The 14,343-nt window shown below is 46.1% G+C and overlaps 1 protein-coding gene across 2 annotated transcripts in view; it reads right to left on the bottom strand.

Moving 5' to 3' along the window:
* Positions 1-14,096, bottom strand: part of TSPAN5 (tetraspanin 5) — a 176,438-nt gene extending 162,342 nt beyond the window's left edge. The window contains exon 1 of one of the 2 annotated variants that reach the window (XM_075609639.1): positions 12,781-14,096. In XM_075609639.1, coding sequence (XP_075465754.1) covers positions 12,781-12,861 — 81 coding nt within the window. In that variant the 5' untranslated portion in view covers positions 12,862-14,096. The remainder of the gene's footprint in view (positions 1-12,780) is intronic. The other variant, XM_075609631.1, reaches the window with a different exon arrangement.
* Positions 14,097-14,343: the final 247 nt, after the last annotated feature.

Below are 14,343 nucleotides of genomic sequence, written 5' to 3'. Positions count from 1 at the left end.
TTTGTTTTAACCTTCCACTGTAGTGAAAATCACCACTCTCATTAATGACAAAGAGAAAGTACAGCAAAATGTGGGTGCAATACAGGCAAGTTGGTTTTGTGGGAATAAACATATCTTTCTAAGACTACTGAAACCCTGAGATGCCCTATCTTGCATGATCTGTGAATTCATCTTCAGTCTATTTACATACAGCTGATGTTAAACATGTAGCTTCAACACAAAACCAATATTCAAGGGTGATAAGTATATCTTCTTTTATACAACACCATCCATGCCCATAGCGCTTCACAGCAGTAACAGATGCAACACAATAATAACATGAGCTGGTAACTGCATCCCAAAGGGACCTCGCGCAAACACATGTACAATAATTGGTCACATTAACTAAGCATATGAAAAGCACAAAGATTGATGTTACTATGTAATCACCACCTAATTGTTCTGTGTTTTTGATTGGTGTTGTCTATTTGTAAGAAGAAAATCTGCAAACCGTTGCAATGGAGAACATACAAAATGCCAAACTTACAAAATACGTACAGTATGCAGTGGCATACTGAGCATAGTCTTCAATAAGCAGCTTATTTTGGTTATAGAGCTGTGGAAGAGGATGCAATGTTTTAATCACCAATAAATTGTGGCGTTCAGGTGACAAATGTACAGTACAGGCATACCCCACCATAACAGATCGTAGAACCAATCTGTTTAGTAGCATTATGGAAAGACTTACGCACATTAAAATGAATGAACACCTTATTTCCCAAGACTATACTGATTATGTACCATTGTTATTTATTAATAAATTGTGTCAAAATTGTATTACAATTTTCTGATTGGCTGGCCTAATGACATACTCATTTTATTTTCATTTTTGCACTGTGACGTGAAACTCATATTAATGGAACGGTCTTTTGATGTGTCACAGCTGCCACAGCGGCATAGTCTAGTGAGCGAGAGAGAAATTCAGTGAGACGTGAGAGTCTGACTGATAGAAGTGAAGCTGCTGCTGCTGCTGCTGACTGAGCTCACTAAGCAGACTGTCTTACTTGCCACCACAACCACCAGTGCTATCCTGCCTGTGGCATATACCACAATAGAGAGAAAAACCTAGGCGCTACATAGCCCATAAATCATACTTTTTTAACTGAGGTACTCACTTTGATACACTTTCCGTTTCTTTTGCAATTTCCACTGCATGGCTCATGGCGTTCTTCCAGGTGCAAGTGCTGGTGCTGGCGTCTCATAGTAGCTCATGTATTGGAATAGAAGAAAACGTCATGACATAACACTCCGTGCAAAGAGGCAAATTCAAATCATCACAGATGTGGTCACAGACTGAGTGAATATCAAAAATCTGCATACTTTATTTGACAAATAGAAAAGTGCACATGAATCCAACACGCACAAAAAAATTGGAGTACCCTTGATGAAGTGCTGAGGGCAGCAATTTTTCAGTTCAGCAATTTTTTATGGGTGTTTGTAAAATAACGCATGCAGAATTTTGATATTCACAGTCTGGAACCACATCTGTCACGATTTGAATTTGCCTCTTTGCACGTAGTGCTATGTCATCACAATTTCTTCTATGGCAAATACTGTACCAACACCATTCAAAAGTACACACTACTTACAAGAGTACACCCCCACTGTCATGGAACAAGAATCACATTCCTGCCCGACCCCCCTTTTGCTTGTCAGCTCCTTAAGTTCAGCTGCAGGCATTGGCTCCACATACACACACTGTGCCTGTGTAACATGCAACAATGTTGCATTTTTTGCCTCTGAGCACATAATCAGTGAACTGCTACTGCAGCTTCTCCAGTCCTCCCAGTTAATGGACTTTCCCATGTTCTCCCCTGTCCTTTGCTGACAGTTAGTGCAGTCCCACTCAACCTTTAGTGTGACCCCTGCCCCTCACTTTCTTTTCCACCCTAGATTACAGTGAGTACAGACCTGTCTGCATCCACCCCTGGTAAGGCCTTTCTCTCTTACCATAGTCCAACCTCATAGAAGCATCCCACATAGAGAAGCACTCTCTGCCTACACTACACCCACAAGTTCCTGTGTTTTCTAATCCAGCAATAAAATTAAGAAAGACATTAAGGACTTGTCATGCTTTGGAAGAGGGAGGACATGAGTTGAGCTTACTGGAATCATTCACACATCATTCGTGACCCTGGTTCCAGGAAAGTAAGAGAGAGACCGTGTATTAGAGGTCTACGCAGAAGCTATCACTCACAGCCTTCATGCTACAAAGGTGCAGCTCTACACAGCTATACAGCAAACTGCTACAGCTTTCTGCAAAAACAAGCAGCAGTTTAAACAGAACAGTAAAACAAAGACCTGTGTTAGGGAATCACACAGGAGCTACTACTCAAAGACTTTATGCTAAACAGAATAGTCTCTGCACCCCAGGACAAGCAGCAGCTTCACTCTGCCAGACAGGGCAGCAAGCTTTATACAGCAAACTGCACACAGCCTGCAACCTTACAGAGAAGCAAGCAGCTTACACTGCACAAGCAACTCTGCACACAAGGCAGCAGCTTTGCAAACAGACTGTACACACAAACCTAACTGCCTTTTTCTCTGTCTGAGTCCACCCGCTGCTCAGCCCCACAGTGAGGAGCCTACGGACACCTGTAAGCACAGCTACCCCAACGCTGCACGCTGCAGGACACCGCTCGGCACCATCTGAGACAGACGCCCTACGCTGACAAGGTAAAAGACCGCACGCCACACGCACTGGCAAAAGGCCTACACACACCTACAGCATGGCAGAACTCAGAGCCTCACCAGACATCACGCAGGAAAGCGATCTCTCAGACACAGAGACCGCTGCGCAGCTGCAACAGGCGCAGGCAGGCGCAAGGCCCAAACGGACAGTCACACTGACACAAAAGGCCCGCGAAAAATATGAGACTGACATTGAAGCGCACCGCGCCAAATTAGAGTTGGCCTGGGAAACAACCGCACTTGGGGTATGCAACGTCGCCGGCGCTGGCAACTCTGTACAACAGCTCGAGCAGGCAATAACTCAATTAAAGATAGATCACGCACGCTACCAAAGACTGTCAGAAGCATATGCCACTTACCTGACCAGGGCTAACACCAGTGAAAGCCTGCAAGAAAGAGACTTACAAAACAACATTGATCTTGCACGTGACAGCCGCGTGCGGGCCGCCACCACAGATGCGCAAAGCATGAGAAAAGAGCTCCTCCTGGAGACCGCGTCACAGCGCTCCAGCGCATCCAGACACTCATCCAGGTCAGCAAGATCAGCACAATCCAACGCGTCCAGCGCAAGCACTAGCGCTACCAAGGCGCGAGCCACCGCAGAGGCCGCACGCGCCAGGGCCGCATACGCTCAGAAAGAGGCGACCATGAAACTAGAAAGGGCCCGCTTGGAAGAGGAGGAGCAGACAGCCGCCGCTGCAGCCGCTGCCACCGCCGCTGCAGCCGCTGCCACCACCACTGCCAACGCCGCTGCAGCCGCTGCCACCGCCACTGCCAACGCCGCTGCAGCCGCTGCCACCGCTACACGGAAGAAAGCAGAGGTGGACGCCAACCTAGAGGCCCTAAATCAAGAAAGAGAAGCTGCTGCCGCCATAGCCCAAGCCGAAGTCCTAGAAGCAGCCGCGCAACAGGACGGCGGGGAGCAACCGTACAGACGGATAGCCTCAGAGGATCCAGCCCGACGCACTGAAGACTATGTAAGGAGCCTCTTCAGTGTGAACACAAGCGCACCATCTCAACACGGATGGGGCGACTCCACAGATACCGAAGACTCGCTAGGACCACGAGGAGAAGATGCTGCTCCATCAATGGCACGTGCTGCCCGGGATAGCCACAGCCACAATAGTGATCCGCACGCCAGCGCGCACACGGATGCACCACCACAGGCTCGCAATCCAGGTACACCCACGCGGGAGAAAACAGCCCCTCACACTGGCCAGCAGCCATCACGCGTCCACGCCAAAGAAGAGGCGACCGCACAGACCGTCCCAGCAACTACCTCAGAACGGGGCAAACGCGCCGATGTCTCAGGTCTGACAGACATAGCCAAGTACATGATCCGGCGCGACTTGGTGCACGCAGGACTCATCAGCTTCGACGACCGCCCTGAGAACTACCGGACGTGGAAGTTCACGTTCAAAGACGCAATCGACAGCTTGGACTTCTCAGCAAGGGAAGAGCTCAACCTGTTAGTTAAGTTCTTGGGGAACGTATCCAGGGAGCAAGCGCAGAGACTTCGGACGGCAAACGCACATCAACCCCAAGTAGGTCTGGACCTAGTTTGGGAAAGGCTAGAAGAGACCTATGGCAGCCCTGAAGCAGTCGAGGATTCACTCTTCAAAAGAATCGAGAGCTTCCCCAAGATCACGAGTAAAGACTACTCGAAGTTATGGGATCTTGGAGACCTGCTGCAAGAACTGGAGTTCGCAAGGAAAGACCATTCTTTAATAGGTCTCAACGCCCTAGATTCAGCTCGTGGAGTGAGACCCATCCTGGAGAAGCTACCCTTCAACCTCCAAGAAAGGTGGCTTTCACAAGGCTCCAAATACAAAAGGGAGAAGCAAGTCGTCTTCCCCCCATTCTCATTCTTCGTGAGCTTCATCCGCGAAGCGGCAAGGACAAGAAACGATCCCAGTTTCATCTTAGGTGCGCAAACCACATACAGTGCGAGCAGCCTGAAGAACGAGAGACCAGCGACGAGATATGGTAACCCCCAAACACCCGTCTCGGCCCGCAGGACGGACGTGCCTCCCACGACCCAAACTACTCCCGATCAGTCGGTCGCCGGAGACAAGGAACCAAGGGACCCAAACAGGGAATGTCCCATACACAAGAAGCCACACCCACTCAACAAGTGCTTTGGGTTCAGGATGAAGTCCCTAGAGGAACGCAAGAGGTTACTTGGAGAATTCGGAGTCTGCTTCAAGTGCTGCGGTTCCACTACCCATCTAGCCAGGGACTGTAAGGAAGAGATCAAATGCACAGTGTGCGAGAGTGACAAGCACGTGACAGCGTTACACCCAGAGGCGATGACACTCCACCAACTCAAGAACCCATCCTCCATAGCGGAGCATGGCGGGGAGAAAGAAGAAGGAGAGTCAACATCCGTCACATCTCAGCGCACCGAAGTTTGCGGAAAAGAAGGTGACAAAATGTCCTGCTCCAAAATATGCCTTGTCGCAGTGCACCCCCAGGGACAACCTGAGAAGGCTATTCGGATGTACGCAATCCTCGACGACCAGAGCAACCGATCACTGGTCAGGTCAGAGTTCTTCGACATGTTTAACATACAAGATGGTGCTTCTCCTTACACTCTCAGAACGTGCGCAGGGCAAATGGAGACCACAGGGAGAAGAGTGAATGGCTACACCATATGCTCAATAGACGGCAAAGTGAACATGCCCCTTCCCACACTCATCGAGTGCAACCACATGGCCACAAACAGGGACGAGATACCCACACCAGACGTGGCACTCCATTACCCCCACCTCAAAGGAATAGCCAACCACATCCGGCCGGTGGAACAAGACGCCAAGATCCTGCTGCTGCTCGGTAGGGACATCATGAGAGTACATAAAGTCCGTAAACAGCACAACGGACCCCACAACGCGCCATACGCCCAAAGACTCGACCTAGGATGGGTGATAGTGGGCAACTCGTGCACTAACAAAGAGCACGGGCAAGACTACGTCGATGCCCGCAGAACGGAGGTGACAGAATGTGGACACACATCTTTCTCCGAACCATGTCTTGGCCATCTCCAAGTGACCGAAGGGCCAAGTGAAGAGAAAAGACAAGGTCATACCCCTGAGACCAACAAAGACATCCTCACGCCGATGGGATGCGACAATGGCTTAGGATGCTCAGCAGTCCAGACAGCCAAGGATGATGAGTCAACTCCACCGAAGGAAGAGAGTAACCTCCCAAAGGTGACCGATAAAGGGATCTTCCTAAAAACAACAAACAAGCAGACAATACTCCCGCGAGCAAGGGCACAATTAAGACGTACAGTTGTTCCTCTCCACAGAGTATCAAGCAACAGAGCAACCAATTGCCACGGCTGGCATAGCCGCAAAAGATTGCGCCCCACAGGCGAAGCCACAGTGTCAAAAGGACTGTTCGTTCAAACACGTAAAAGGGGACAGTTGCAGAGACATTTCCCAAAAGGATTTACAAGGACAAAAGAGACTGTTCTTCGTCATGTCCAGGGAGAAAACAACCTCCCGATGGCAGTCAACAAAGAAACACAAAAGCGTTTCACCAGACTACGCGGAGATGTTCTCGTGCAAGAGAAATGTACCGATGAACTACAGTGCACAGCGTTCCAGACAACAAGGAACGATGACAAACAAACACCCTCGAGGGAAGATAGAGGATTCCCGAGGTTAACTGTCAAGGAGCCCTCTAAAGACGGACTAAGCAGTCGGGTGACTCCGCTACCATCCCGTTCACCAAGGAGGCACTTCTCAAACAATGGAGAACATGCCATCTCTAGGTTCACCTCGCACCTCTGCGGCCCACAAAGGGAACCAGAGACCAAAAACAACTTTGTGGTCTTCATCCAGAAGATATTCTTTACCGGCCACGCAAAGCCAGTACCTCTAATGGAGGAAGGCAAAGAATATCGGTACCTCCAATCACCTGGGGCCTACCACCCTCAGGAACCCGATCAAATCCGGGTAATGTTCAACCCCAGCGCTCAGCTTCAGGGAGTCTCCCTGAACGACGCCCCCTTTATTGGATTACATTCGACAACCAGTTTTCCAGGGACAGTAATCCGCTCCCACAAGGAGCCAAAAGCCCTCTCCTTCTGCCAAACGCCAGGTGATAGAGCGACAGGTTACCACGGCTGGTATACCTACAAGGGGATACACTCTGTGGGTGAAACTACAGAGACAAAAGGACTGTTCCCTCACAAGGCTAAAAGGAAACAGTGCCAGAGACTTTTATACAAAGACATTGTGGTGCAACCAGCAAACCTGGAGCTGTGCATCCACCCTGCATCCTTTGCCAAAGAACCTTGGCCAAGGGACCTTGATACCAGTGATACCGGCCGGTGTCACATCGCTATGTGGACATGGACTCTTGCATTGTTTGAGAATGTGATGTTATCTTTGTTATGCATTGCACATATGTTCCACATATTCCAGTTATATAGTGGTATCTCCAGATACCAGACGGGGAGTGTCATGGAACAAGAATCACATTCCTGCCCGACCCCCCTTTTGCTTGTCAGCTCCTTAAGTTCAGCTGCAGGCATTGGCTCCACATACACACACTGTGCCTGTGTAACATGCAACAATGTTGCATTTTTTGCCTCTGAGCACATAATCAGTGAACTGCTACTGCAGCTTCTCCAGTCCTCCCAGTTAATGGACTTTCCCATGTTCTCCCCTGTCCTTTGCTGACAGTTAGTGCAGTCCCACTCAACCTTTAGTGTGACCCCTGCCCCTCACTTTCTTTTCCACCCTAGATTACAGTGAGTACAGACCTGTCTGCATCCACCCCTGGTAAGGCCTTTCTCTCTTACCATAGTCCAACCTCATAGAAGCATCCCACATAGAGAAGCACTCTCTGCCTACACTACACCCACAAGTTCCTGTGTTTTCTAATCCAGCAATAAAATTAAGAAAGACATTAAGGACTTGTCATGCTTTGGAAGAGGGAGGACATGAGTTGAGCTTACTGGAATCATTCACACATCATTCGTGACCCTGGTTCCAGGAAACCCACCATCATCAACACAGTGTCAGTGGCATAATTTCATATTTTAGTGCTATGGCGGCTCTCTGAGTAGCACAAAGCTGTTAAATATTACAGCATGGAGTTAGAACTCTAAGCTCATTGCGGGGTCATACAAGTTGTTGCCCAACCAATGACATCAGATTGTGAAGCTGTGTGGGCTACTGGGGCCATTTGAGGAGGTTACCACTCTGGTCAGCAGTGATAACAATAATGGCATGAGCCAAGTTATCCCACTTATATTCCTCCTACTACTAGATAGGAACCTTTGTTCACATGAGACTAATGATAATGCTGAACTAGTGAGGCTAGTGGTGGATGATGGCCAGCAGTCACCACCTAGTATCCACCACCATGAACACCAGTGTCCACTGTCCGTCCCCTAACATCACCACTGCCAGTAGTATCACCTAAGTCGACTTGCTAGCCACCGTATACCAATATAAATGATATGTACATGTAGGGACTGGGGGTGAGAACCTGGCTGAAGCAAGTGAGCTGATACTGGAAGACCACATGTCAGGGATTGAGGGTGAGACAGTCTGAGCTTAGATGATGACCACCAGTACAGAACAAAACTATAAAGACACTGAGAGAACTCATACACACTAGCAATTAACACACAGTAACACTAAATACACTCACATAGACTGACACAGACACGCCACCAAACCACTAAACAGACTCATTATGTCTCTCTGAATCTCTCTGTCTCTCCTCTCGCCCTCCTGCTTCTGCGCACACCACCAGTCAAGACTCAAAAGCAAAGGCAGCAGGTTACACAACCCCTTATATATTTCTTTTTAGGTAAATTTTGCGTACTTTAAGCAATGCGACATTTCAGTTACCGGTATATGCCGCCTTATTGCTCACTGTCTGGCGAAAATCTTCTGAAAATGTAGTCATTTGGTAACATGTATCAGCTCTTTGAGGCCTGGTGAAACGTACAGAAAGGAAGTGAAATTGAAACTCAAACACTAAATAAATGTTGCGGCTGCATTTAGGATGGTTATATTTTGATTTGACCAGTATGACAACCCTTCCTGCAGGCCATAAATCTCGCCTTTGAAAAACAAAGGTCTCTTTCTTTAAGAGCCTATCTTCTACTTCTAAATAAGAACCTTCTGTGGCTCAAATCAATCAACAATATGGCATACCAGTCAATAAATAAAAACACCACAACCTGCAATATATTATGCTGTGTGATCAAAACAGCTACAAGACCTCTGCATTACAGTCACTCCACAAATGCTGTTGAAAAGCTATCTGGCTACTGACTGTTCGGAATACATTATTCAGCAGTGAAGAGGTTACTGCATGTTGGACTATGACAATGTTTTTCTGAGTTACTGGTATGGAAACCAGTAAGCAAATGTAAAATAAAAAAATAAGTCAGTGATTTCATGATAGCAAAGCATTATGTTTGTCATTCTGGAAAACATCTGTGTTTGCTACTTGACCCTCCTATGTCACACTTACTGAACATAACTGCTACGTTTTTATAAAGTTCTCCTCCCCTTTAAGTAAAAAATATATATACTGTATAAATATATATATTGTCAAATATTCCGTATCTCTGATTTTGGAGAGCATACAGACGAGACCATGACTATTCTAAAGCTTGCCTTAAACTAGCCCGGTTACATTCTGGGTATGTGCTGGGTATGTTCTGGGCGTGTTTAAGGCAAGTTTAAGGCATTTCTGCATTGACTAATGACCCATAGGATTAACACAGCAGGGGTCCCTGGCAGTCCCATTCAGTTTGAGTTTGAGTGGGACTGTCAGGGACCCCCGCTGTTAATCTGATGGGCCATTAATCAATGCAGAAATGCTGGGGCTAGTTTAAGGCATGTATCCAGAATGTACCTGGGTGTTATTGAAAAAAAGATAGAGATACACTTTAATGTAGTTCACATATAAAAGCAATGTGTTATATTGGCATTGAGGTACTTTACAATTTAAGCTACCATTAGTTATTCTCCAGTTTGAGAGCTGCCTTAGGCCGTGCCTATAGCGCCGTCTATGGCGACGGCAACACGACGGGTGACATCACCCGTTGCCGTCGCCACCGGCGAAAGTTATATTTCTCCGGGCGGCGGTGTCGCGTGTTTCCGGCAATTTGATTGGTTCAAGGGCCGTCACGTGACGCGACAGCCTTTGAAAAATCAAATTTTGCCGGCTACCAGTTTTCGCGACGGTGACGTTGCTCTGTCGCTCTGTCGCGCGCACTATAAGCGCACGCGGCGGCAATGCATTTGTTTTCAGGTGACGTCGCGTCGCCATCGTCGGCACTATAAGCACGGCCTTAAACGTACTTAAGTTATTCCCATATAACTACATCCTTTTGGTTAGATTGTACTCCGTGTGTACTGTTTGGCAACATTATAAGGCAGTAAAAGCAAAAAAAAACATCAATGCTATTTAACAGCAAATAGTTAGGAACGCTGCAATAACGTTTAAATAATTATAGTTAAGCAAAACCGTATGGCTCCCTTTAGTCTTCAATATGTATTTTCCACCATTTTATTAAAACAAAAAAAGCACAGAGTATGGAAATATTACAACACAACATAACCACTAATTGCTCTAAAAACATTTTATGTGGCTGTTTAAACCTTCAGTGCCAGAGATTAAACCCTCTAGAACTGAAAGAATAAGGATCAACAGTTAACCACAGGTTTGTAACAAAAAAGTAACCTCTAATTACATAATCTTTGATCAAAATGCTTTTTTTTAAGCACTTCAAACTATAAAGTAAATAAAATTCGGCAAACCACTACTTCTGTCAAACTTCTACTGCCAACATGTGGAGTTATCCTTGTTTGAGCCATTACCGCCCACAGTGCCACAAAGTCTCCAGCCAAGATGAACATATACCCCTCTCAACGAAAAAGGGAAAAGCAAAGTTATGTCACACGCACAATTTACATCTAAAGTCTGGCAAAGTGGATCCAACGACATGGGGGGGGGGGGGAAGGCAGTGCACAGCACACAGAAAGACCGGGCTAGATTGCAAAAATAAAATCAATTCACTTGGCACAAAGCCACAATAAAAAGGAAGAGGGTAGAAAAACCTCTGACGCGTTTCGTGCTAACATGCGCTTTATCAAAGATTGAAGCGCATGTTTGCATGAAACGCGCAAACGGTAACATTTGTAAAAGACAAAATAAAGACAGTGTGATGCAGATAACAGTTTCAGCAATTACACTTAAATATTGCTGTATGGAAAGAGTAAAGCCTCGAGGACACGCAGCATCTTCTCTCATCTCGGTTAGTTGCAGATATCCATTGTAATGTTTAAGTAGCTGTGCACATTAATATTGCTCTGTAGACAGTAATATGTTGGCAGTTATTAGTTACATTTACAATGCACAAAGATGTAGAGTGCAGAGCACACCAGCACTGAGTTCCACATTTTGTGACTGTACATTTAAAGCTGTTATGATTATTCTCTTTGCAAAATGTTGCAGCACATCAAATCAAGTGTACATCACATCATCCTTATGGCCCACTGGTGTTACTATCCAACACTGCCCAACACTACACACTAAATCCTTATTTCATAGCACCAAATACTATAACTGAATGTAAAAAAAAAATAGAAAAGATTTGAATATTGCAATAAATACAACATTAAAACTCACCATATCAAAATGTGCAAACATAATAACGAATGTGCCTCACGTGACCTTGTATGTGATGGGAACGGAATGAATGGGAAACATTGTACACATCCTAATTTTGGAATCCCAATCGATACTTAAAAAGTCTTACAAAGTCCTGGTTAACAACAACTACCGGAAGCAAAACTTAAGCAAAAGAAAGAAAGAAATAATAAAATGTAGGGAGATATATGTGGAAAATGTACAGATTTTGCAGAAGTTACCCCTCCCGTCCAGGCGATGTGTTATCGCTGGCATATTATTTAACAGTCGTGCTATAGTAAACAATGGTTGAGGAGATAATGCATGCACTACTTAAGTGTTATTTTGTGCGTTATTTTGCATTAACAGGAATAATTACATCTGCAACATCTGTAATTGTAAAAAAAAAAAAATAACAATTGGACAACTCCTACCTCATATTACTACAAAAACACAACATTTCTGCTGACTGTGTTAATTCCTTGTCTTAGTGCGGAGCTAGAGAGAAAAGCTTCCCATCTTAAATGATTGCTGCCAACGGCAGACAGGGTAAGGGCAGGGGAGAGACTATATAAAATTGATAGAAAGGTGGTAATGCACAGTTAACAATGAAGTGACATTGCTGCAGGGCAAGAATTATCCACCTAGCTCCTTGTGAGTCTCTCACAGACAATCACTGCTCCAGTTTCCTGGGAGGGGATTCCTGAAATTCTGAAACTTTATCCTGGACAGGGGTGAAATGATTATACAACTGACACTTAACAGGTCACAGACCTCTAACTAATGTTGCAATAGCCAAAAAATGGTTGATACTGTATCTGTCACTCTGTATAGTGCTCACTGTGACTATGTATTGGGAGATATACAATCAGGACTAGCTGAGTGAGTTTCTTATCAACCTCTTTTCTTGCAGAAACATATTCTGCCCATTTTAATTTGCAACACATGGGGGGGGGGGTTGTATATCAAGACACACGTGATGCAATTCTGGAGCAAAAAGATTGCTCCAAATGTATGAGCCAAAATCCCATTTCGAGCAATATCACCTTTTCTTTCATACAATTGGGGCATATTTATTTGCCCCAGATTTGCACTAATTGATACCTATATCGCATCGTTTTTGTTTTTTTCCCCCTTACAGTCTTACAAAGCAAAGCCCTCAGATTTAGCCATAAGTCAACCCCGTTGCAGGCCCTCTTGGGCAGTCTCCAGAGAAGATATGTTATCACATAGAGGAGACGAGCACTCACACAGCACAAGAGATCCCATCACACCGGGTCCCAGAAACCCGGTGATCCTGTGGATCACAAACTCAGATGACATGCCCAATAAATCCACCACGTAAACCAGCCTGAGCGAGCAGCTTCTCCCAAACACACTTACCCAAAAGATGACATTGAAGCCAAAGATGAAATACTTGATGCAGCAGCTGACCTCGGGCCCCTTGTAGTGCTTGCCGGACATGGTGCATGGGGGCAGGTCCTGCCCGGGCTGTGTGCTGGGGAGGAAGGAGTCCAGGTCAGGACGTGAATCAGCAGCACAGACAGCCCGGGAAGGGGCTAGGGTAGACAGCAGAGCCAGGCCTGCAGCACAGGGACAGCCAACGAACAGAGATATATGTGTGTGTGTGTGTGTGTGTGTGTGTGTGTGTGTGTGTGTGTGTGTGTGTGTGTGTGTGTGTGTGTGTGTGTGTGTGTGTGTGTGTGTGTGTGTGTGTGTGTGTGTGTGTGTGTGTGTGTGTGTGTGATAGCAGCCCTCCTGAATGCTGTGTGTGCCTCCTCTCCACAGCCTGGGTGTGCAATCGCAGCTCTGCTCAATGCTGGGTGTGTAATTGCAGCCTCTCCTGAACACTGTGTACCTCCAGTATATTGTGTGCAGTTGCAACTCCCCTGCAATCGGTGTGTGTGTGTGTGTGTGTTTGCAGCCTCTCCTGCTGTGTGCCTGTTTACATGAAGCTCTGCATACTGCTTCTGAAAGTGGTGCTGTCCTATTCAGACTGTGGATGTAAATAGTGTGTATATTAATGCAGCTCTAGTAGAGCACAGTGTACTGTATGTTTATGTGTCCGTGTGGTTATGTAAATGCAGCCTTGTACGCCTACATACAGTATGTGTGTGGCTAATGGCCATGCAAATGCAGCAGCAGCCGCTATCTGTGTGCAGATCTGTACAATGTGTGTTTGTGTAATGCAGAATAGATGCACAGTATGTGTATGTGTGTATCATATCTCAGATGCACAGTGTGTGTATGTGTGTGTATCATATCTCAGATAAAGTATGTGCATGTGTATATTATATCTCAGATGCAGTGTGTGTATCATATCGCAGATGCAGTGTGTGTGTGTGTGTGTGTGTGTGTATATTATATCTCAGATGCAGTGTGTGTGTGTGTGTGTGTGTGTGTGTGTGTGTGTGTGTGTGTGTGTGTATTATATCTCAGATGCAGTGTGTGTGTGTAGCATATTTCTGATGCACTGTGTGTGTGGTGTGTGTATTATATGTCAGATGCACAGTGTGTGTGTGTGTATGTGTAATTATATCTCAGATGCACAGTGTGTGTGTGTGTGTGTTTGTGTGTCTGTGTATATGATATAACAATGTGCTTGCATGTCCCCCCTTCCTGCGCTGCACTAGGCAGGTGATGTAGCAGATCCTGACTGATGACACCAGGAGGGTGACCCGGCTCCCAGCAGCAGACACTCCTCCTCCATCACTTTGTCACAGGGTATCCTCCTCCCTCTCTCTGCTCACTAGCCCTGCCTTCCACTGGTTGACTCCCCACACAATAGAGGGACAAATTCCCAAGTCTGTGTTATCGAATCTTTCTTATTGTTTTATTAAATGTGGATTCATTACACTATTTTTAAGTTTCTAGTCCAGGGTCACTTAGATTGTAAACTCTTCAGGGCAGGGTCTCCCTTTGCCTTATGTTGTCATGTACAGTACC

This window comes from Ascaphus truei, chromosome 1, assembly GCF_040206685.1.
Source record: "Ascaphus truei isolate aAscTru1 chromosome 1, aAscTru1.hap1, whole genome shotgun sequence".
Lineage (NCBI taxonomy): Eukaryota > Metazoa > Chordata > Amphibia > Anura > Ascaphidae > Ascaphus > Ascaphus truei.
This window is presented reverse-complemented; position numbering and strand designations above follow the sequence as displayed.